The sequence below is a fragment of the Engystomops pustulosus genome, chromosome 10 (genome assembly GCF_040894005.1).
Source record: "Engystomops pustulosus chromosome 10, aEngPut4.maternal, whole genome shotgun sequence".
Classification (NCBI taxonomy): domain Eukaryota; kingdom Metazoa; phylum Chordata; class Amphibia; order Anura; family Leptodactylidae; genus Engystomops; species Engystomops pustulosus.
In genome coordinates, this window is record NC_092420.1 from 33,773,216 (window position 1) to 33,798,777 (window position 25,562).

General features: G+C 41.0%; 1 protein-coding gene across 2 annotated transcripts in view; it reads right to left on the reverse strand.

The window, feature by feature from the left end:
• GRAP2 (GRB2 related adaptor protein 2) overlaps positions 1 to 25,562 on the reverse strand; it is a 153,127-nt gene that overhangs the window by 76,775 nt on the left and 50,790 nt on the right. Inside the window, exon 2 of one of the 2 annotated variants that reach the window (XM_072128061.1) lies at positions 22,068 to 22,153. In XM_072128061.1, the coding sequence (XP_071984162.1) occupies positions 22,068 to 22,145 (78 nt within the window). In that variant the 5' untranslated portion in view covers positions 22,146 to 22,153. Of the gene's footprint in view, positions 1 to 22,067; positions 22,157 to 25,562 lie in introns of both variants that reach the window. The other variant, XM_072128060.1, reaches the window with a different exon arrangement.

Here is a 25,562-nt window from a genome sequence, read left to right on the forward strand (position 1 = left end):
AGTAAATGATGGCCTGATTTCTATGACAATCGGAGTAATTGGTTCCTGAGTCAAATGGCAGGAAGTCTACTCTTATTCTTATAGTGTGACATGATTGTGCAGACAATGATATTTTTCTATAGGAACTCTCCTTTAAGTAAACACATTATGTTTTATCTTATGGGATTCCTCCAAATGTCATAATAAATTTGAGAGCAGTAAATAATTTTCCATAAAATGGGTTCCTGGAGCAGTAGGGAATAGAGTGCACATTGAATTGTGTAAGTGCAGAGACGTGCTGCCTGTCTATATATAACCGGATTACACAGTAAACATTCAGTGAAGTACTTAATGCAGAAATCTATTCTTTATGATTATGCTTGATTAGCTTGATATTTTGTTGCACAGCAGACTTGTTAAAAGCAGGTAAAGCTGCCCTTTAGGAGATGGAGATGACTGGAAAAGGCTTTTGCAGTGCATTCTGGGTATTCCAGCAGGTGACAAAGGGTCAGCAGCACAGAGCGAAGTTTTTATTGTGGATGCCTATTTTTGGCACGCTGCAAAACAAGCTTTCTTTTTTGTTGAAATAAACAAACAGTGGATATAATAAGACTAATAAAGACATAACTCAGGGATACAATCTGGAGAGTGAGCCAAAAATTATACAGTTCTCCTAATGAGGCCATCTCCTAAATGCTAAGGTCTTAATAATTTATTAGTTCTAAAATCTGTATGCACATTTTTTATTAAAACAGAGAAGTTTTATAGAGCGTGCAAAATCTATTCTGTATAAATAATATTGAGGATAGATGTAATGATTTTCAATTAGATAGGAAAGACACATCGGCCTAAAGACAACATATTTAGTGTTACCACCAAAGGTACAGTTTGGTACGCTTTTAAAATTGACAGTCCATCCTTATCCAACATAAGTGCAAACACATATGCATTTTGGCCAAGCCCCTCCCCTCCGAGTTTGAATTTTGTTTAAAGATAGGACTGATTCATGAATCTGGCACCTTCTGCATGAAATTTTAATAAACTAAAGATATCTCATGAAATTTCCATCCAAAAAAGAGTTAATAAAAGTCGAAAGAATGTATGGGATTAATTATTTCATTTATTACGGGCCACAGGAGGTAAAAAAATTTAGAAAATTAGAAAATATACCCAGGTAACCCCTTTTAATTGATGAGTTTTATGTACCACAATTATTATGCCATCAAACTCTACAATTTGTCCAATAAAAAACATGCCTAAAAAAAGCATCATATTGATGGAAATAATATTTTTATCACTTTCAAATGTGCAGGGCGCGCCAGATAATTGAATACTGTCCTGGAAGTGTGCACCAGCATTTTTTAGGTGCACCTGTAGCAGACAGTGTCTGCTCAATTTGCTAAGCACTAACACACCCATAGGTGTCTTATCCGCACTGCGCAGTCGCGACACAAAACTGGTGCAGATGCCAGACCTTCTTTTCAGTGCAAATTCAGACATAAAACTTGCACAGCCAGTATTATAGATTGGAATTGGACAGGTTAATTCCCCATCAGAAACCACTGCTAATATTTCAGTAGCAAAAACTGTAATCCTTTGAAAGGGCATTATATACATTTAGGCTGGACAAAGAAGAAAAGGAACTTTAATCAGAGACATCACCTGTGAGGTATTGTATTTTTTATTTTAAAAAAACCACAGGGGTGATGTAGAAATTTAAAATAAAGTATGTTTTCCCTGTTAGGGCCTTTCTTTGTTTTGTGGCTTCTTGGGCATGCTGGAAATCATATTGGTCAAGAGGCCACTGATTAGTGGCAGTGCCGACTGACACTTCCAGCCCAACTATGGGTGTCAGTGTACTAAAGGATGCTATAGTTCTGGATTTGGGTGCCAGAGTGGGCAGGACCTCATTTGCCATGAGGCCAGAAGATCTTGCCTCAGACGGCAAATGGCAAAGCCCTTTTTGATGCGGCAAAATATTGGAATATCATAGTATCATAGTATATAAGGCTGGAAAAAGTCCATCAAGATTCGGGTGCCTTTGGCCGTCCAAATTGCCCACCAGAAATTTCAATCTTATATATATACACTAACCGGCCACTTTATTAGGTACACCTGTCCAATTGCTCGTTAACACTTAATTTCTAATCAGCCAATCACATGGCGGCAACTCAGTGCATTTAGGCATGTAGACATGGTCAAGACAATCTCCTGCAGTTCAAACCGAGCATCAGTATGGGGAAGAAAGGTGATTTGAGTGCCTTTGAACGTGGCATGGTTGTTGGTGCCAGAAGGGCTGGTCTGAGTATTTTAGAAACTGCTGATCTACTGGGATTTTCACACACAATCATCTCTAGGGTTTACAGAGAATGGTCCGAAAAAGAAAAAACATCCAGTGAGCGGCATTTCGGTGGGCGGAAATGCCTTGTTGATGCCAGAGGTCAGAGGAGAATGGGCAGACTGGTTCGAGCTGATAGAAAGGCAACAGTGACTCAAATCGCCACCCGTTACAACCAAGGTAGGCAGAAGAGCATCAGAATTTGGCGTCAACAACATGAAAGCATGGATCCATACTGCCTTGTATCAACGGTTCAGGCTGGTGGTGGTGGTGTCATGATAGAAAGGCAACAGTGACTTAAATCGCCACCCGTTACAACCAAAGTAGGCAGAAGAGCATCTCTGAACGCACTTTGAGGCAGATGGGCTACAGCAGCAGAAGACCACACCGGGTGCCACTCCTTTCAGCTAAGAACAGGAAACTGAGGCTACAATTTGCACAAGCTCATCGAAATTGGACAGTAGAAGATTGGAAAAACTTTGCCTGGTCTGATGAGTCTCGATTTCTGCTGCGACATTCGGATGGTAGGGTCAGAATTTGGCGTCAACAACATGAAAGCATGGACCCATCCTGCCTTGTATCAACGGTTCAGGCTGGTGGTGGTGGTGTCATGGTGTGGGGAATATTTTCTTGGCACTCTTTGGGCCCCTTGGTACCAATTGAGCATCGTTGCAACGCCACAGCCTACCTGATTATTGTTGCTGACCATGTCCTTCCCTTTATGAGCACAATGTACCCAACATCTGATGGCTACTTTCAGCAGGATAATGCGCCATGTCATAAAGCTGGAATCATCTCAGACTGGTTTCTTGAACATGACAATGAGTTCACTGTACTCAAATGGCCTCCACAGTCACCAGATCTCAATCCAATAGAGCATCTTTGGGATGTGGTGGAACGGGAGATTCGCATCATGGATGTGCAGCCGACAAATCTGCGGCAACTGTGTGATACCATCATGTCAATATGGACCAAAATCTCTGAGGAATGCTTCCAGCACCTTGTTGAATCTATGCCACGAAGAATTGAGGCAGTTCTGAAGGCAAAAGGGGGTCCAACCCGTTACTAGCATGGTGTACCTAATAAAGTGGCAGGTGAGTGTATATATATATATATATATATATATATATATTATATATATATAATATATAAAATGTGTGCTACTGCGGTGCCACTGATGCAATTGATATACAGGGTTCGGCTTACTCGCTTGGCTGTCTGGGCCGCTCTTATCTTCTTCCAGTTCTTCTGCCGGGTCACATCTCTGCGCAGGTTCATGTCTCTGCACAGAAGCCGCGGTCCAGCGGAAGAGCCAGAAGATGGACTGCATGAAGGACAGCAGCAACCACGGAGCACAGACTGGATCGAGGTAAGTAGAAGTTATTTGATGCCCAATTATTTATTAGTTACATTTCTGTAGTTTTATTCATATATTAAGCCATATGTGTGTTGGGGAGGGGGGGGGGGGGGTTGTAAATTGAACATGGGGCCAGATATTTATTAAACTGGTAGGGAAGGGATCTACTAATGGAGTCAGAATGTATTAAACTGCAATATGGCGAGATATTTTGATGAATATTTTAATACACATATGGGGCCAGATATTTTATTAAACTGGGGGGGGGGGGGTTATATATGTGGCCAGATATTTATTCAATGGGAGGGGGTCTATATAAGGGGTGAGATATTTATTAAACTGGGGTATCTACATAAGGGGCCAGATATTTAACTGGGGTGTCTATATATAGGGCAATATATTTCTTATATTGAAGGGGGAAATTATACGTTGGGGAAATTATTTAAATGTAAATATTTTTAAACTGAGGGGGGCTGCATATTGAGGGTTCTGTAAATAAATGAATGGATCAGAGGGAGACTATATAAATTATGGGATATATATATATATATATATATATATAATATTATACAGTATAATTTCGTTAGGGGGTGCTTTAGATGTTCATTAGGGTTGCGCTGTATATAAAATCATTAGTGGTTGTATACATTAGGAGGGGGCTGTGTGTAACAATAACAGGGTGTTTCATATTAATTAGAGGATACAATATACTATTTATACGGTGCGTTTGCTTTACGTTTTGAAATGGAATGCAAACACATGGGGCAAAACACATCAGCAAACGCATAGTGGTAGCCTGTGTTTTACATTGTTAATCTAATTGTTGTTATTTATAGAAATAATGTGTAAACAAAAAACATTATTATGGGGGCTTTATGTTAGTGGATCCGGTATTTAAAGGGGTTATCCGAGTTTTAAAAATTACTGAGGGCCAGGCTGGGGTGGGCTAGTTAAACATAATAAACATGTACTTACCTCCTCCGGCGCCACCGATGTCCCGCGCCGTGGTCCCTTCGATCCGTGCCCCTGTTTGTTTACAGGGGCACAGAAGGCGCGCACAGGGAGCTTCCGGTCCGTGATGTGGCCGGCTCCTCCCATCCGTCCCTATCTCTCAGCGTTGTAAGCGCTGGGAGATTGTGTCGTATGGGAACTTCCGGCCGGCCGGAAGCTCCCTGTGCGCCCCTGTATACAAACCGGCGCACAGAGGACATGGACCGCGGTGCAGGACATCGGCAGTGCCCGATGAGTTAAGTAGATGTTTATTATGTTTAACTAGCCCACCCCAGCCCGGCCCTCAGTAATTTTTAAAACTCGGATAACCCCTTTAATCACTACAGGGGTTTCAATATATAATAAATGGGGACACTGTACATGCTACAATTAATTCAAGGGGACTATATATACAGGACCATCAAATGTTATATATATATATACATATATATATATATATATATATATATTTAGAAGTTGACATTATACCGTAATTGACTGTGGTATTTCTACTGTCCCAGTGTAGAGATATGCTGCACTGTGGATGGTATCAGCAGTAATGGCTGGGATAAGTCATGATGAAGTCCTCTTCCTGATGGAGGAGATCAACCTCTATAAGGTACTATTTGCCACCAATGTCTGTGGCAATGACTAACCTACTCATGTGTGTTAGTGAATGTTAGTAAAGTTTTCAGTATTTTCTGATGAAGGTGTTGGCAATTATTTAAACTTTAACATCCATGGTTGATCCAGCTCACAGAGGGTAATGATTATCCTCACCTGGTGCCCAGAAAAAGCCTGAGGATACTACGGGCTGCTACAGCAACTTCAAATGGAAAAAGCATCTGGCACTCACGATTTAGGTGAAGAAATCCTTTTCTTTATTGGTTAAAATCCGATCACAAAATAGAGATCACAAATTCAGGTACATCTTCACCTAAATTGTGAGTGCTGGATGCTTTTTCCATTATTTAAGATTTGTCTATTTATTTGATGAGGCATATAGCAGGGGATCAGGGTTAGGCTGCTTGGGGGGAGGGGGGTGGGGCGCGTTTTAATTTTTTTGCCTCAGGCAGCAAAAAGGCTAGAATCGGTCCTGAGAGCAGGGTGAGCATACTTATATTAAAGGGCTTTAATTAAATTAATGAAAAACCTCAAGATTGTTCTGATAAAGGCCTAAAAAATATATTATGGGGCACATTTACTAAGAATGTTGGAAACTGCACTAAAAGTGCTCTGCCTGTTTATACTGCTATGTGCAACAGATTCTAGTCCCAGTAGTTGGGCTTTGGTTTGGATGCATTTGATGCATCAAAAAAACATGTGGCTTGTCTCTGTTTCTCACTTTTCAGCTCTTGGCCCACGCATGTGTGCTCCTGTACAGCTCCTCCCTCCTGCTCCTTCACAGAGCTCACAGCCTGGTGAGCTGACATCAGTGAGGGAGGAGCTGTACAGGAGCACAAAGGTGGGGGCTGAGAGCTGAGGAGTGAGCGGAACAGACAAGTCACATGTTGTTTTTTTAAATGCATCCAAACCAAAGCCCAACCCCTAGGTCCTTAGTAAAAATGAGATTCCCCTTAACATGTTGACAGAGATAAGACATTCTTGTATGTAGCTCGGAATACATATCATATGCAGATCATGTCAAAGGAATAGAAAGCTGCCTTAACTATAGACATAGGGAATGCAATAAAAATCATTTGCAATATACATTGTATTTTATTCTACAGTTATTTTTTTACTTAGCCCATCTACCTGATACCATTTAAGAATTTGTTAAACATGTAAACTGTACACAACCATCTCCTATTAATAACTTAAAAAAGAAAATAAAAGTCTAACAGCCTAACAATACAAGTAGGGAAAGATATTCTGCCTACTACGTGTTCTCATGGCAATGGGTTTCACCGATGATAAGGAAGTGGGTAAGGTGCGGGAAGATGGTTTATCACTTGTGCTACACTTTATATTTGTATTATTTTATAACTTGACCACAGATAATGCAGTCATGTAGCCTGAAACATTTATATACATAGCTCAATAAGGTTGTCCCTTATTCAGGGCAAATATTCACTTTCTCACCACCCCCAAGTTTGAAGCCTAACTCAAATAATGAGGAAGCTATCCACCACCAACACAGAAGGTCCACCTCATACCCTAACTTGAAGATGCTGGCTGTACTACATCAAACTTTTTCCCACAAACCAAGTTAGGCCCTATGAACAGGATACGGTCTTACTTGGTGATCGGTGGGGATCTCATTGACGAGACCCCCACAGATCACGAGAACAAAGGGTCCAATGGGGTCCAAGGTACCTCATTTGGACCCCTTGTCGTTCTCTGAGATTATTGGAACAGACGGTTGAGCATGACCGTTCTGCTCCATTCATCTCTATGGAGCTGACAGATATCGCCGAGTGCGGTGTTTGGCAATTTTCGTTGCCTTCATTGAGATGTATGCAGCAGGACGGTCATGCGCAGCTGCCTTCTCCATTACTCTCCCGGAGCAACAAGAGCTCCGACTGAATTACCTGGGACCCTATTGGATCCCTAGTTCTTGTGATCTGTGGGGGTTTCATCACTGAGACCACCTGTGGATAGGGCCTAACTTGGTTTGTGAGAAAACCCCCTGTTGACATGCAAAAGTGGCTTAATCCTTAAAACGATTGTCTTAAAATGTCTTTGTCTTTGTATGACCTAAGGTAACAGATCCCTGTTCCTACATGGCTGCATCAGGTGAACTACTTAACTCCCATTGTGTCTCCACTACTTCACAAGTAGTTCCAGAGAGGTTAGTATCCTAAATGTATTCGTCCAAAAGCATATTACAAAAAGGAGATTAAAAACCGTCACATGGAGAGACACCTTTAATGCGCTTCACATGCAGCGGCGTTCTTAGTCATAATGATAGTGAGTCATTCTATGCACAACATTTAAATGATAGTGGAAATTGAAATGAAGTGATACTCCAACTTTTTTCTCTCACAATTACAGGTGAGAGGAAGGAGATTGCAGGAATAATTTGCCAGAAGGTAGGACTGTGTTCACACTTACAGCGATATTAAAGGGCATATAAAAGTGAATATGTCTAATGAACAAATGACCATGCAAAAATGATATAAACATCTGTTTTCAATAAAATGTAACAAAACTATTCTATATTTTAATCTTTTTGGCACACAGGTGAAAATCCAATAAATCCTTTTTCAGTAGAGCATTACTATTTGTTATCAATAAAATGTTGATAAAATGTCTATAACAACAGATGTTGAACTTTTATTGCATCTTATGTTTTCTCTAAATAGATTTAGAATGATCAATAATAACATGTTTTTTCATGTTTTCACCCCTTAAAGGGAACTCTGCAACACTAAATCACTAAGTGGGACAACACCATTGACCCTTTAATTTTAGGCACTGAGTGGATAGAGCACGAATACAACACTTACATTTTCAAAAAGTCGCCCGGCTGACGACCAAAAAAGCCCTTTTTAAATCCACCAGGGCACAAATTAGGTCTATTAAAAATTGACTTTTATTCTATCTGCTTTTAAGGACAGTAACAAGTGCATTAAAAACACAAGTGGACAGCCGGGCGACTTTTTGAAAATTTAAAGGGAACCCGTCACCACATTTTTCACAAATTAAGGTAGTGACAGGTTCCTATAGAGCCCTAGTAACTAACTTACACCTTTATTTTAGCTAAAAATTGTTCCCCTGAGATTCCCATACATTCAACTTTATAGTTTTACCTGGTATCTAAGTATGGCTACAGCGAGTCAAGGTGGGCGTGGCCTCCTCAGGCTAGATCCAGCAGCTCCTCTGCATCCTATATCTGTATGCATTTGAAAACTGTACACCAAGCATATATCTCATGAAATGACAGCATATTGCATCACATGATATCACAGCAACATGCATGCAGAGGAGTAGAGGTCCTTGCAGGCTGCTGTGATTGTTTTATGTGGTCAGATATGTAAATGGGGTACAGTTTGCTAATGTTAAGTAGCTTAAGGAACTGTGATGATGTCACCCTGGTAAAATGACATTGGGCCACACCCCTTTACTCACTCCAAAGATGCATAGATATCAGGCAACAGTATAACTCTGATTTTATGGGGATCTGAAAAACTATTTTTAGCTAAAATAATGATGTCAGATAGTTACTAGGGCACTATAAGAACCTGCCACTACCTGTATTTGTGAAAAACGTGGTGACAGGTTCCTTTTAAGAATGAGCTTAGTTTGGACCATTATGACACGGTAAGACTGGAGATGCTTGTCCCACGTTTAATCATTTGACCATCCAGCAAGTTATTTCATTATAGTAATACCACATTTAACTATTTTTTAAAAGAATTAAAAATAGTAACAAAAATAAATTTATGCTTGTGTTTCTGTTAGTCATAATTATTTTTACCATAAAGGGATTTATGAGGGCTAATCATTTCGAGGGTAGTTTTTATTACTACCATTATGTTTTTTTCCTTTTTTAGAATGCAGGATCAACATGAAAACGGACATTAATGTTTATATGTGATTTTATGGTTTTAAGGTATTAACCTTAAAAATATTGCAGGGAATTTATTAAGACTGGTGGGCCCTCATCGCTCTACACGCTGGATTTATTCTGTTAGTAGGAGGAAATTTCTTCCAGGTTTTCCAGTGGAGACTATAGTGAATACATAGGGAGAGATCGTCCACAAACCTGCCTCACAAAAATGTTAGAAATTGGGATTTTTACAAGAAATCCAGACCAAGCCACTCTAGGGCTTCTGGACCAAGCTCGATCTTTGAAATCTGCCCAGTATCACTATAAGTGGTTAGAACATTCAAATGCTTTAACATATGCCTTGTTGACAAATGCCTTGGTTTGCAGAATATAAAACTCAATTGTTAAGAAATGTGCTTGTTTTTGCATCGCCATATTCTAAAATTTTACAGGACATGCTGTACTTTTTATTGATATCATGTCAGGGTAAATGTTACTTTTTGATCACTTTTTATCCTTTTTTTCATGCGTTTGGATGTGAAAATATTATAATTTTTCATATTTTGTTTTAACCACACAGGTTCAGTATCAATTTCATTTTATTCTATGGGTTGTTACAGACGTGGTGATACCCAATGTGTCGTGTTTTGTGCTGATTTTTCAAGTTTTTTAATGTAAAATTTTATTTTGATATGTTATGGGGCATTAGGGGACCTTTATTTATTTATTTTATTATTTTTTTTTATTTACACTTTTTCAAAAAACTTTAAAACTTTTTTTTCACTGTTTTACTTTGTCCTAGGGTGGGACATGAACAAGTGATCATTTGATCACTTGTTCAATGTAATATACTGCAATACTAATGTATTGCAATCTATTACATAGCCTATGCATTCTACCCGTACTGTCACGTTCCAAGAAAGTGCATTGTTTGACAATAATGCACTGTGCCACTTCTCGCTCAGGTCCGCCGGAGTTCACTTTCTTGTTCCCGAGGTACGTTAGTGCATTGTCTTGTAACATAATTTGAATCTTAAATCCTGCGCTCAGTCCGAATCAGTTGGATCGTATGACGGTCCACCCCCCCCCCCATTTCTGTCGCATGAAAGCCAGCGCAGCTGCGCCACAATTCGAGAGCGTGCGACACAATCCCCAGTTAAATACCTGTCACAACTAACCCAATTTCCCAATGTACATGTACGTCATATTGCGCTAAGGGGTTAATGAAGCACTATGTAAATGTAGTAATAATTGACCCTTGAATTTTTTTAATACATTTCTGCCAGGTTTTCTACTGGTTTTCCAGTAAATACTATAGAAAATACGGAGGGACAGGTCGTCCATGAACCTGCCTCACAAAAATGTTGGAATTTGTCTGAACCCATTGGCTGTGAGCACAAGGTGCCGTAGACATATTACTGATCCTAACAGTTAGAGCTGGGTATTCACTTAAATGAAACTACATCTTCAGCTTTCGGCATCTTGTGTTCAACCTATCAGGCGTATCTCATTGGTTCCCAAGTCACTGGTTGGGTCTGACTGGTTCTGAGCCAAGAATTGACAAAAATGTGTTTTCACTAGTTGACTTTTATGGGAAGTCTGAGATCCTGAGGAGTCTTCTTATTGATGAGTATGTTAAAGGGAAGCATATGTGAGCCTTGCAGCATCTAGAAACAGCAGAAGGATCTCCGCTGGAGAGGAGCCTGGTAGATTTGTGCTGATTGTCTAACTAGCATTAAAAACAAGGGAATTATCTTGTTACTAATTGGAAATCTAGTGATTCTGGCTACATGCATGTTTTCGTTTGGTTATTGTTCTAGTTCCCTTCTGTGCTTCATGCTAGTTTTTGGCAGGAACGGACAACTATTGGAGAAATATCTCCGTGGGCTGTGATATTAATGTGCTATGAGTGATTCCATTGTGAATTTCTGATTCTTGTTGACCTCCCTGCCCAGAACCGAGGCGTGAACTTCTACCGCATACTGTTTTAATTTCTACAAAAAAGATGACAATATAATAGATCCTCTACAAAATATAGGACACATGAAACAACCAGGAATATGTTTTTTGTGTAATATAAAATGAGTCTAAATAAGGGAATCCATAAATAAAAGAAAATACTTCAAAGAATTAAAGAATATACATATAATTTGCCGGTCCAGATTGTAATAATAGTCTTCAAGTAAAGGAAAAGGCGCTTCATGTTGTGTATTAAGTCTTTGTAACTAGCCAATAACTGATTGCACTGACAAGGTCCAGAGACCACTCCGACAATGACAGGCTCCTCTGATGTCACAAAAGATATTTGTATTTCATTAGGTAACAGAGATATATTAGATAATTACTTTTCTCATTAAGTAATTACTTCTATATTAGGCTGATAATAACATAATAGATGTGATGCATCACTTTGATCATTGCCGAGGTTGTAGAGCAAGAAAACAATGCCTGTCGGCTATGTTACCGAGAAAATAAAAGGCAGCTTTTAACCCTTTCACGTATCTCTACTCTTATGACTGTGATTCATAAATAAGATTAATCATTGAGAGACATTTTTGATGGGGAAAAACACAATTTTTCTTTACTCAAAAAATGCACCAGGGCATACCCATTGCTTATTCTGCTTTGTAATAGTTTTTTTTTCTATATACTTTTATTTTTATTACAAGATTGGGTAGCCATCTTCTCACAACAGAGGTCTTACAATATGGATCAGGGGTCAAGAAATGTGTTTTTAATAGGAATATGGCATGAGCTAGCAGAAGAGAGGACATCCTGACATGTGCCTATTGCTATAGTCAATTTTACGTGCCTCAGGCTTGTTGTGATCATCAATTGACATTGCCCATGTAAAAAATCCTGTTTTTTTAACTGGATTTGTTACATGATCCTGTTGACTTATAATAGGTTCTATTAGTTTTCATTATAGTATACGGTACTATTCTTTAGGTCATACTTGTTGAGACTTTTGCATGGCCAAAGCTTTAGGTATCACTGCCTTGAAGGGGTATTTCCATGAAGATTCTTAAATAAACTCAGGATAACAAAATAAGACATTCTCTAACAAAAATATACAAATATAATTCCAACCTGTCTCTCTCAGGCCTGGTATATACAATTTTGGTTGTTCGTGGATATGATCGCAAATCTTCTGACTCTGGTCAGATTCTTCTCATGTATAGCTTCTCTTATCTGCACACTGCAGTGCTCTCTTCCTCCTGCCCCTCCCCCCTGCATTACAAGACCAGCTCAGACACAGGTACTTCCTGCAGCCACCAGCAGTGTGCAGAGACTTACCCTACAAGGTCTATATAGTGTTTTATTGATTAGGTGAGCTAGCTGAGCTGGGTGTGTCATCGTGTTTTATATCTCATAATCTCTCATCTCTAATCTGTCTGATCTCTCTTTTTCTATGTGTCATATACAAGTAGAATATTAAGAAGCAAAATAAAAAGTAGATAAATAGTAAATAAATAAACCCTGAACGATGATAATCTAAGCACATTGTCAGCACACACCATTTTACATCACTGAGGAATCAAATGTCTGCACTAAAACAGTAAAATTTAAAGTAAGGGGTCAAAAATGACCGTTATTGTGGGGGATTAAAATTTAAGAACATTCTTTCATGGGCAAACCCCTTTAAAGTATTCTTTAAGCTAATTATTTAACTAATGTATCTTGTTGGTTAAGTAGAATAACTCAAATGAAATTATAATATTATATATTATACAATATATATTTTGGTTTATTTATAAAATACTATGAAACATATCTTTGTTTAAAAAAATAAAATAAAATACCATATATACTTGAGTATAAGCCGACCTGAGTATAAGCCGAGACCCCTAATTTTAACACAAAAACTGGAAAAATCAATTGACTCCAGTAAAAGCTGAGGGTGGGAAATGCATTGGTCACAGCCTCCCCAGTATATAGCCTGCCAGCCCCCCGTTGTGTATATAGCCTGCCAGCCCCCGATTGTGTATATAGCCTGCCAGCTCCCCGTTGTGTATATAGCCTGCCAGCCCCCCGTTGTGTATATAGCCTTCCAGCCCCCCGTTGTGTATATAGCCTGCCAGCCCCCCGTTGTGTATATAGCCTGCCAGCCCCCATTGTGTATATAGCCTGCCAGCCCCCCATTGTGTATATAGCCTGCCAGCCCCCCGTTGTATACAGCCTGCCAGCCCCCCAGTTGTATACAGCCTGCCAGTACCCTGTTGTATACAGCCTGCCAGCCCCGTGTTTTATACAGCCTGCCAGCCCCCTGTTGTATACAGCCTGCCAGCCCCCTGTTGTATACAGCCTGCCAGCCCCGTGTTTTATACAGCCTGCCAGCCCCCAGTTGTATCCAGCCTGCCAGCCCCCAGTTGTATCCAGCCTGACAGCCCCCAGTTGTATCCAGCCTGCCAGCCCCCAGTTGTATCCAGCCTGCCAGCCCCCAGTTGTATCCAGCCTGCCAGCCCCCAGTTGTATCCAGCCTGCCAGCCCCCAGTTGTATCCAGCCTGCCAGCCCCCAGTTGTATCCAGCCTGCCAGCCCCCAGTTGTATCCAGCCTGCCAGCCCCCAGTTGTATCCAGCCTGCCAGCCCCCAGTTGTATCCAGCCTGCCAGCCCCCAGTTGTATCCAGCCTGCCAGCCCCCAGTTGTATCCAGCCTGCCAGCCCCCAGTTGTATCCAGCCTGCCAGCCCCCTGTTGTATCCAGCCAGTCAGCCCCCCGTTGTATCCAGCCAGCCAGCCCCCCGTTGTATCCAGCCAGTCAGCCCCCCGTTGTATCCAGCCAGTCAGCCCCCCGTTGTATCCAGCCAGCCAGCCCCCCGTTGTATCCAGCCTGCCAGCCCCTTGTTGTATCCAGCCTGCCAGCCCCATGTTGTATCCAGCCTGCCAGCCCCATGTTGTATACAGCCTGCCAGCCCCATGTTGTATACAGCCTGCCAGCCCCATGTTGTATACAGCCTGCCAGCCCCCCGTTGTATACAGCCTGCCTGTCCCCCGTTGTATACAGCCTGCCAGCCCCCCGTTGTATACAGCCAGCCCACAGTAGTAAATAGCCTGCCAGCCCTTAAAAATAATAAACTCAGTACTCACCATTCTGACGGCCCGGGCAGCTTCGCTTCCATCTTCATGTCCGCGGCAGCTGTCTTCAGCGCCTCTTCTTCTTCAGGCCGGCGCTGACGTCACAGTTGTGTTGCTGACGTCACAGTTGTGTGGCGGCCGGGCCGTGTGCTCGGAGATGTTGCGGTCCTAGTGCCGGCCTGAAGAAGAAGAGGCGCTGCAGATGGAGCTGCCGCGGACATGTAGATGGAAGCGGAGCTGCCCGGGCCGTCGGAATGGTGAGTATTGAGTTTAATTTTTTTATATACCCGAGTATAAGCCGAGTGGGGAATTTTTAACACAAAAAACACAAAAAAACTTGGCTTATACTCTAGTATATACGGTAATAGATTGTCTTAGCATGTGTTAGGATGTCATATTGAATCTGATTATTAAATATGCACTATATATTATATCTTATTAGACAAGTCATGTCTATTCTATCCTATCTGTTATCATTTCCAAAGCTAAGTCCACAGGATGGCTAAGCAAGTTCAAGGTTCAGAACAAATGTCTCTTTGCCTTGCTGTGTTCATGTAAGTACAAGAATTCTATTGTATAACATTACATTATAGCTTGTGGCAATTTTAAATACACGCAAGCAGGGTGGTGTATAGTAAAATCTCTCAAAGCTAATAGCTAGTTCAGTTAGTTACATAAATAGAGATTTTTAGAAATGCAGATGTCACCGGGGGGGCCAGGCGAACGCGGTTGGAAGCGTTCGGGTGCTCGGCGGCAAATGAAGTGGGCGGGCCTGTTGACCGCAAATGAAAAGGCCAAGTCAGGCGGCTGCAGATGAGGTGGGCAGACAGGGACAGAGGGATGGCACAGGGGCCCATATTACTGAACATTACCACAGGGAGACCTGAGAAAATTGCTTTATAAATTGTTCAGTTCTAAAATGCCACCTCCACAACTAGCAGGGGGGGCTGCCGCCCTGAGGCGAGATTCTCAACTTGCCTCATGGTCAGCGCGCCCCTGGAAGTGGGTCCCATGTTCTTCAAACTTTGATCTCAGGGCCCAGAACCAGAAGTACCTTTGCAATGCAACAACTGGAAGCTGGAGGGTTTAGTATGTGTTCTTGTTTGTCTTATCTGTTGTCTTTTTTCATATTTGTGAAAAACCACTTTAAGTACTGATGCAGCCACAGGTTTAAAGCAGTTGTGCTACAAATTACAGAGTTAGACCCAATTATCTGATATAGATGGCCCAGCTCAAGGAATGGTCAGCAATATTGTACAGTTGAAACCAGAAGTTTACATACATTATACATACGTATGCACGTTTTAATCACTATCTAACATGAAATCAGAATAAACCTTTCCCATTTTAGGTCAGTTAGGATTACCAAAATTATTTATATTTGCCAAATACCAGAATGAGAGAGAGAGATTTTTAAAGGCATGCATGTGCATGTATATAACATTCGGTGGCAGCAAAGAAGCATGGGTCTTACTGGTGAGGGTTCCGTACCTGAACCCAGAATTTTAAAAATGTATGTTTGGCCGAACCCAAATTTTAACGTGTCCACTCATCATGATCCTGGAGAATAAGAGGAGGAAACACTGTGTTGGCTTTCTGCTTTCTATAGCTTCTTTGAGGGTTCTCCGTTGTGAAACAAATATAATTCTCAATTTCTAAAATAAAAGTTTTTCTACTGCTGTTGGCCTTGTAAATGGTGGTGGAGGGTAGGAATGGATCTGTGTATAGGAATATAGTAATTTTACTTATCTCACTGTATATTTTTTCTTCCATCACCAACATTATAACCCATTAACCCCTTAAGGACGCAGCCATTTTGCAGGTTAAGGCTCAGCCCGATTTTTTGGATTCTGACCTGCGTCGCTTTATATGGTTATAACTTTTGAACACTGTTACTTATCAAAACGATTCTGAGATTGTTTTTTCCCCACATGTTGTACTTCATTTTAGTGGTAAATTTTGGCTGATAAGTTTTGCGTTTATTTACAAAAAAAAAGAAAATATGATAAATTTTTTGAAAAATTTGCCATTTTCGAAATTCAAAATCATTGCGTTTCCAGGCAGATAGATTTACCACCTAAATAAGTTGCTGAATAACATTTCCCATTTGTCTACTTTACATTTTCATAATTTTTGATATGTCTGGATAATTTATTTTGATGTCACGCGGCTTACAAAAAGAATATCGCTTTTCCGGATTTTCAGAATTGACTATTTTGGGGATAAATACAGTTTGGAATGAAATTTTACATATTTAGCATCAAAACCCCCTATATAACCAACCCATTTTCAAATCTGCACCCCTCAAGCTATCAGAAACAGCTTTTACGAAGATTGTTAACCCCTTGAGATCTTCATAGTAATTGAATCAAAATGGAGGTGAAATTTAGAATGGTCAAATTGTTCCCTTATACGTTCATTTAGCACTAAAATTTACACATTTCCAAAATATAAAAAGAGAAAACCCACCATACAATTTGTTCTGCAATTTCTCCTGAGTACAAAGACCCCCCACATGTGGCCGTTACTTGTTTTATGGGCGCACAGCGAGACGCAGAAGGGAAGGAGCGCCCTGCAGCTGCCAGGATTTTAGTTTTCTCGTTGCCCCATTTTGAAGGCTATAAAATTTTCGCTTTTTCGTTATTGGGGCCATGTGATGCCATTTTTTTTGCGCGATGAGATGCTTTTTCCATTGTTACCATTTTGGGGTTGGTATCACCTATTGTTGAAAATTTAGGAACTTTTTTTGAGGGCAGGAGTAGAAAAGCATCAATTCTGTACTGGATTTTTTACTCTTTTTTTTTTGGTGTTCACCGTATAGACTAATAATCATGTTATCTTTATTCTATGGGTCGATACGATTACGGGGATACCAGACTTGAATATATTTTCTTACGTTTTACTAAATTTGTCAAACAAAACCCTAATGTGGGGAAAAATCTATCATTTATGTATTGCCGTCTTCCAAGTGGCATAACATTGTTACTTTTTTGGCTACGGAGCTGGTTGATGGCTTATTTTTTGCGGGACATGTTGTACTTTGCACCAGTATCATGTCGGAGTACACATGGTTTTTTGATCGCATTTTATAGCATTTTTTGTGGGATTGAATAGCTAAAAATCATAATTTTTGGAAGGTTTATAGCAGTTTTTTTTTACGGCGTTTATCGTGGGGGTTCAATAATGATTTACTTTTATTCTACGGGTTGTTACGGACGCGGTGATACTATATATGTGGGGTTTGTGTTATGATTTAGACTTTTTTTTTAGTTATATGTCTCTTTATATGTTTTGGGGGTTTTGGGCATTTTTAGTGATTTATTACTTTATTTTTTTATTGAATAACATTTTTTTTTTTACTTTTTCACTTTTATACCATGGGACATGAACAAGAAATCCTCTGATTGCTTGTTCATGATAATATTCTGCAATACTCATGTATTGCAGAGTATTATCAGTGTCAGCCTATACACTTGCATAGGCTGGCACTGTGCCAGTAAGATGACGTCACAGACGCCATCTTACCGGCAATTCTTGCAGGTAACTCTGGGGTCCAGATCGGACCCCAGAGTTGCTATAGCAACGATCGGCGCCCCCCGAAAACGGTTCGGGGGGGGCGATCGTGGGGGAAAGACCCCCCAGAGGCATGTTAGATGCCGCGGTCGCGCTGACCGCGGCATTTAACGGGTTAAGCACCCGCTATCGGAGTCAACTCCGATCGCGGGTGTTACACTGGGGTGCCGGCTATCAGTCACAGCCGGCACCCCGTGTTTCCCGATGCCGGTTCGGCTCAGATCTTGAGCTGAACCGGCATGGGCTCAGCGTCCGATATATCGGACGCTGAGCGCTAAGTCATTGAGCTCAGCGTCCGATATATCGGACGCTGAGCGTTAACGGGTTAATGAACACATGGTTGTCGATAGGAAAGCAATTTATGCTACTATCGTGAAAGGGTTATTCAGGCCACTTTGTAAAAGCTGTCATTATGCAATGGAGGCTGTCATTGGACATTTTGTATAATTGACACATGACAACTATGAATAGTATATGATGGATGATGGGTGAACATGGCAATTTGAAGTTCTGAGAAAACCCTAGCTCATGTGCAGTGGTTACATTGCAATCTGCCCATAACATCCTGCAAGCTTTGCAGAGTGTCTATTCTATGAATTGCTCGGGTTTAGTCATCTTACAGCTGCTGTATTACTCATAGACCACAAGGAAGCCACACTCTTGACTGAAAGCCACAGCCTCCCTAGACCCCAGCATTAGACGGGGACAGACACAGTAATAACATCACATCTGCAGCTTTCCCTTGGCCTAGTACATAGTACAGCTGACACTCCACTATAAGTTATAAGAGACAGCAACATTCAGATGAGTTGTGTATCTTGTCCACAGTCCGCCATACATTGTATAGTGGTCTTGCTAGGAATTGCAGCACAGCCCTATTTTCTTGATTGGGAACGAAAGACAAATGTGTTCTCCAATGGAGTTTATTTGAGAGCTACAACTCCTTCAAACATCAGTGGGGTGCACAGTTCAAGACCCCAATAATTTTCGTCAAAGTTTTATTGATTGAAATCAGAAAAGGCCTTATAATCAGAACAAAATGTAAACCCATCGCAGGGGGACCATATACAAGTCAATTGTAATTGATGCATAGCCAACTACTGTACCATTCAAAGCAAGAAATATGGGGGAAGGAGAGGGGCAGGGAAGGGGACAGGGGTGTGTGTGTGTAGGAGAATAAACTTGTACAAGTCACAAAATCGTTTCAGGCAGTAATGAAGCATAGACACTGAGTAAGGATATAGATGAGCCATGTTGCCTCATTGGGATAATTAGGGGGATAAGGCCAATGGTCTCTCAAGGATTGGGGAATCTCGTGAAACAATCCACGGGTTCCATACTCCTTTGAGTAATGAGAAAGTGTCTTTCCTAGTTGTCTCAATTCTCACAAACAACATCAGGAGGTTGATTTTATTCTTAACTGCTATAAATGATAGATCAGACATTTTCCATTTTGTCGCTATATGGATTCCGGTTGCTAAACCTATAAATCGGATTAATCGATGTGCCTTGTTCTTGACCTTTGCTGGCTTACCTCCTAGAAGGAGTAGTGATGGAGTCAAACGTGTTGTATTACCAAATAGGGAATGTTTGAGAGTGTTTACAGTATTCCAGAGGGAGGCAACTATAGGGCAGTGCCAACAAATATGAACCATGTAGCTCAGGGCATTACAGCCTCGGAAGCAACTGTTAGGTAGATGAGGGTATAAATTAGCTAGGAGAGCGAGAACATAATACATTCTGTGTAGCAACCAAAGTGAGGTTTCTGTTAATGAAACCCGCTGGCTACCCTTACCAAGATGGAGGCACTGATGTACCACACTAGCTAAGGAGAATTGGCAGCCCACTGTTCCATTAAGCGAGACTTGACATCGGGGTGGGGAGCATTGAAGATGGAGGATAATTTAAGTTTTTTTGTGCCTTATTAGGCGCATATTTAAAAAAATATTTAAAGCTATTTTAAAATTTGTTGTGCAAATCATACCATTGCTTTTCCTAAGCATGGTCAGGATTGGTGTGTTATTGCGCAATTATTTGCGCCCATATAGGTGCAATAGTCTAATAAATCGGGCACAAACATCTGTAAAGAGGCGCAATGTAATGAGAAATGGGGCTCAAAAATGGTGAATTGAGGCATAACATTACGCAGCAAAAAGGCGCAAGACACCAACGGAAAGAAAAGATAAATGACCCCCTAAGTCCACCTTTTGTCCATTCACTTAGGGCATATCAAAGCATTTTCAGGCTTCTGTTCTTGTTAGGGGTACCAATGTTGGACCCCCATTGATCAGATGCTTATCTTGTAGGGGATAAGTGTAATTCCACCCCTATCAGTGCGATACCACCGTTACCATTAGATAGATTAAGTGCATAGGTTCTCCATTCATATTGGGCATTTGAAAGGACTTTCAGGACTCAACACTAGGTACTGCTAGTGGCACAACCACTTTAATAAATTATATCTCATAAAGCAATTTAATTGTACCTAGTTATTTATATGTTAAAAGCTGTTTATGAAAATGTATTTGCTTCTAGGTCCCCATGACAACATTTTTTGTTCCTGCTCTCTTGCAGCTCATTGCTTTTGAAGAATATGGGTTTAATAGCAAATGATCAGAATTAAAATGACATGTTCCTAGCATTTAAATGGTAGTCGATATCTGCCAAATAAGTGAAACAATTGATTAATATGAGATAATAAAACTGTGGCAAAATTGTGAAGGGTTTTTTGCATTTTTTTTTTCAAAAATTGGTTGGTTATTTTGGGTTCTTTTGCGTCAAATTGTGCAGCAAAATGTGCACCAAATTAACAGACTTTTTCAAAGACACTTATACATAGCCCCATGCTGCAACTTATTCAACATTGCCTTTTTGATTGATCTATTGATTTGTGCCAGTTTGATACTTTCTGTTTAGGTGCGCAATTTGTAAAAAAAATAAACTACTCCTGGCTAATGTGCTGAGACTTTCTATGTGTTTTGCGTTTTTGCGTTTGTCACATAACCTCATCCAGAAACAACTTGCCCTCCTCGATTTTGAATTAAAAAAACCCTCCCTACATTGCTTCTTGCACAGCCTCCTTGCATCCTCTTGTGGACTGAGCAATCGATTCTTACGCTTGTGATTATGGACATGTGCAGATAAAGTGGAGTTTGGCGGCGCTTTTCCACTCCTATGTACCACGTCGAGCACAGGAATGGTGGATCATGAAGTGGCGGCAGGTGCGCAAAATCCAGCTCACTGACCAGAAACCCTGTGCTCGATGCAACGCATGAACAGATTAGCAAAAGAATGCATGGAGACAGAGGCAAGAAGCGATGTAAAATGGAGGCAGGGGTTTTTCAATTCAAAATTGAGGAGGACAAGCCGTTTGTGGAGGAGGCATACTTACTTTGAGCCAGGATGACCAAGCCTGGGGACCAGTGACCAGGCAGGGAGCCAGGTAAAGTTTTATATAAGTTATTGTTTAAAATAAAGAATGCAGAATTCTGATAAAAAAACTGTTTTAGGATATGCTTGGTATTGATTTCGGGAACATGGGGGAGCCTAAAACTGCTGTTCTGGTGACAGGTTCCCTCTAAAGAGTCAAAAGCCACTCTAAAAAATCTGATGTGTAGCGGAGCTTTAAATACAGTTTTAGAACTGTCCCTTATGATAAATGACCCCCAGTGTTCATACTCTGTTTTTTACGATTTTTTTTTTTAGGTTGCAGACAGCAAAGCATATACGTCAGCAGGGCACTGGAGTCGATTTTAGACAAATTGTGCGGTAAAAGTCTCAAATTATACATCTGGTAAAAAGCAATAGATTGATCGTAAAAAAATGGGTGAATTTGTCACAGCATGGACTGACAGTGTTATGTGTGAAAAAGTCTGTTAATTTCATGCATGTTTTGGCGCAAAAGGAGAATGTGCCAAAACAACACCAAAAGAAGACCATAAATGTATGGCAAATGATAGATCCCCAGGATTCCTATGATCACACTGAACTTCTATAGTACAAGTGTAGGGTTTCACCTATGTCATATTGAGGATTGTATGTTGTCTCCTGGTCTGGTTATGACATCTGCCATAGAACTTGAAGATCATAAATCTTTGGCAGTAAATTCCTTCTGCATATTACACTTTTGCTGGAATGTCCCTTTAAATTATTAGGATCATTAAATGTCAGTGGTTTATGACTAGTCTCTTTGTATCATCCTTTAATATAAACAAAAACTAGGTCATGTATAAATGTAAATGTATAATATAATTCTGACTTACCTTTAGTACGTCTCCTTTTTTAAAACTGAGCTCATCTTCCCCTGATGCAATAAACTCGTACAGAGCACGGGCCTCCATCCTCAGCTCTGCTAAGAAGTTAAAAAAAAAAAAAAACACAGTCAGTGCAAGTAATAGATAAGACACCTCACGATAAGCCATCAATCTCTGATCGGTGAGTGGTAAAAAACCCAGTGTACCGATCCCCACCATGCCGTCAGATGTTCTGTCCAAGTGTAAATTTAAACTACAGAGCTGGAAGCAATTTGCTCCATCTGCAATTATTGTGATTGCAGTTGAGTATTAGGCCTCTTGCACACTAGCGTTGCGTTTCACGTCAGGGTGCAATGCGTGAAAAACTGACGTTTTTGCTGCGTTTTTGTTTCATTTTTGTTCGCGTTTTTTTGCGTTTTCGTTGCGTTTTTCACGCGCGTTTTTTAAGTCAATGGGACTTTTTCAAAGGGACCAAGGTTCGGGAATAAAATGTTTTATTTAATTGAAAAATAATGTCTTCTGATAAGTTGCAAACATCTGCGATCTATTCTTCACTGTTCCGCGCGCGTGTATTATCTCCCGACAAGTTAGCAGATGTGAAGAACAGTGAAGAATAGAATAAAAACAGTGAACACAGTGAACACAGGATCATTTAAGATAAAAACACATTGCAGAACACAGTGCAGAATAGATTACAGATGTTCGGCACATCTGCTTACTTGTCGGGAGATACGCGCGGAGCGGTGCGAACAAAATAGCATGTGAAGAACAATATATATGTGTGTAAAGAACACATTGCAGATGTTTCCATACATCTGCAATGTCTTCTTCACACATATATATTGTTCTTCACATGCTATTTTGTTCGCACCGCTCCGCGCGTATCTCCCAACAAGTAAGCAGATGTGCCGAACATCTGTAATCTATTCTGCACTGTGTTCTGCACTGTGTTTTTATCTTAAATGATCCTGTGTTCACTGTGTTCACTGTGTTTACTGTTTTTATTCTATTCTTCACTGTTCTTCATTGTGTTTTTTTAATTAAATGATCGTTCGCGAGCAGGGGAAATACTGTTATACTGGTCACCTAGCAACCCTTACGTTTAAAACGCATTGCACTCGCATTGCACTTGCAATGTTTGCGAGTGCAATGCGTTTTTGATACGTCCCCATAGACTTGAATGGGGCGTGAAAAATGCGCGTGAATCGCAAAAATAGAGCATGCTGCGATTTTGACGCGCGTGCAAACGAACGCAAGCACGCGCGTTGAAAACCACGCAAATGGAGAAAGACCCATTGAATACAATGGGACAGAGTGCAATGCGAGTTCTGAGCGTCAAATGCACGCGCAGAACTCGTGCGTGAAAAGTGCCAGTGGAGAAGGGGCCTTAGCCTCTAAACACCACAGCCCTCTTTCATTTTTGGTTTTCCTTTTACTTCCCACTTTCTAAAAGCCATAACTTTTTAAATATTTCCCCAGAGCTTTATGAGGGTTTGTTATCTGGTGCCAAACTTATATTTCCTATTGGCAGCTTTTAAAACTCCATGCAATGTACTGCGAAGCTGGAAAATGTTATAGAAATGCCATGTGGCCATATTCTGACTTCCAGAACTTTGATATACTGCAATGTATTGAGATGTGTAAGGTGTAAGGCCGGCGCCACACAGGGCGCTTTGTCTGCGTTTGCAAACGCAAACGCAGACAAAGTCGCGCCCACCGGGGCGGGCCTCGGCTCGATCGCATCGGCGTTTCTATGGAAACGCCTGCGATCGGGATCGAGCCGCCGGTGTTTTGCGTTAATTTAACGCGAAACACCGGCGGCTCGTTCCCGATCGCAGGCGTTTCCATAGAAACGGCGATTCCACACTTGGGAGTGTGATGCGCTGAACTCGCATCACACTCGCAGCGAGTGCTGGCTATATCACCCGGCCCGAACGCTGCACACCGGAACTGAACTGACATGCGGAGTTCAGTTCCGGTTTGCAGCGTTCGGGCCGGGAGATCTGGGCAGCACTCGCTGCGAGTGCGATACGAGATCAGCGCTTCATACTCGCAAGTGTGGAACGGCATTACTTTTTGCAGAGAGGCTGACATTTTCATTGATACTTGAGACCTGTTTGGACCTTTTGATCAGTAAATATTCTAATTTGTTTATGTGCTGAACAAGGCCCTTGTCACGGGCACACCCATGCTCTTCTCTGTGCCCCTCCATGCCAGCAGTCTGACTATCCGGTGGCGGCTCCTGCGTTCTGGAGCACTCATCGGCTCTGCGAGATTGAAAGGGCCATTGCACCATTAATTGGCACTGGCCACCTGCCACTTAATAACCAGCCTCTTCCCTTATACCCCGCCAAATCTATGTGCCTTGTCCGCTTGTTCCTTGTATCCTGCAATTGTTTGGTAAAATTCTGTTGTGACCTTGGTTCTGTTCCTGACTGCGCTTCTCCGCTGCCTGCCCTGACCTCCTGCTCTGCCTCTGACCTCGATCCTGTGCTTCCTGTCTTGATCTCCTGCACGATTTTGCCTCACGACTCTGTACTTCACCATGGCCACCACCGCGGACAAAGCCGTGCCTGTGAAGCGACCTGGTGGTACCAAGCCACAGAAAGTCCAACCCGCTTTGCGGTGGGCTCTGGTGAAAACCAGATGCCACTTAGAATCCGTTCGTCCACTGTATATAAACAGTATATACTGTATATAAACGGATGCATGACAGTAGAGAGCATTTCATGCATGCAATGTATATGGGAGCTGATGGAAATGGAAGGGTTTTCTATTATTGCCTTTCCTGTTCAATGACTTTCAATTCAAATGAGCTTGATTCTGTTACAATATCTACTGTATACTGAAAGCTTGGTTCTGTAACCATATCCATATAGTGATCTTGATTCTATTATTATATACAGGAGGTCCCCTACTTAAGAACACTCGACTTACATATGACCCCTAGTTACAAACGGACCATTGGATATTGGTAACTTATTGTACTTTAGCCCTAGGCTACAATAAACAGCTGTAACAGTTATCAGAGGTGTCTGTAATGAAGCTTTATTGTCAATCCTGATTCTTATGGCAACCCAACATTTTTAAAATCCAGTTGTCACCGAGACCAAAAAAGTTCTGGCTGGGATTACAATGATAAAATATACAGTTCTCACTTACATACAAATTCAACTTAACAACAAACCTACAGACCCTATCTTGTATGTAACCCAGGGACTGCCTGTATATACAGTAAGCTTTGTTCTGTAACTGTGTCTATACAGTTAACTTGGATGTGTACAGTAAGCTTAGTCATGCAATCCTATCAATAGAGCATGTGTGTGCCTGTTACCATATCTACATGTAAGCTTGGTACTGTTACCATATATATATATACAGTAATCTGGATTTTGTTACTATATCTATACTGTAATCTTGGCTCAGTCACTAAATCTATACAGTAAGTTTGGTTCTGTTACAATATTTATAAAGTAAGCTTGGGTTTTTTTTATCATATCTATA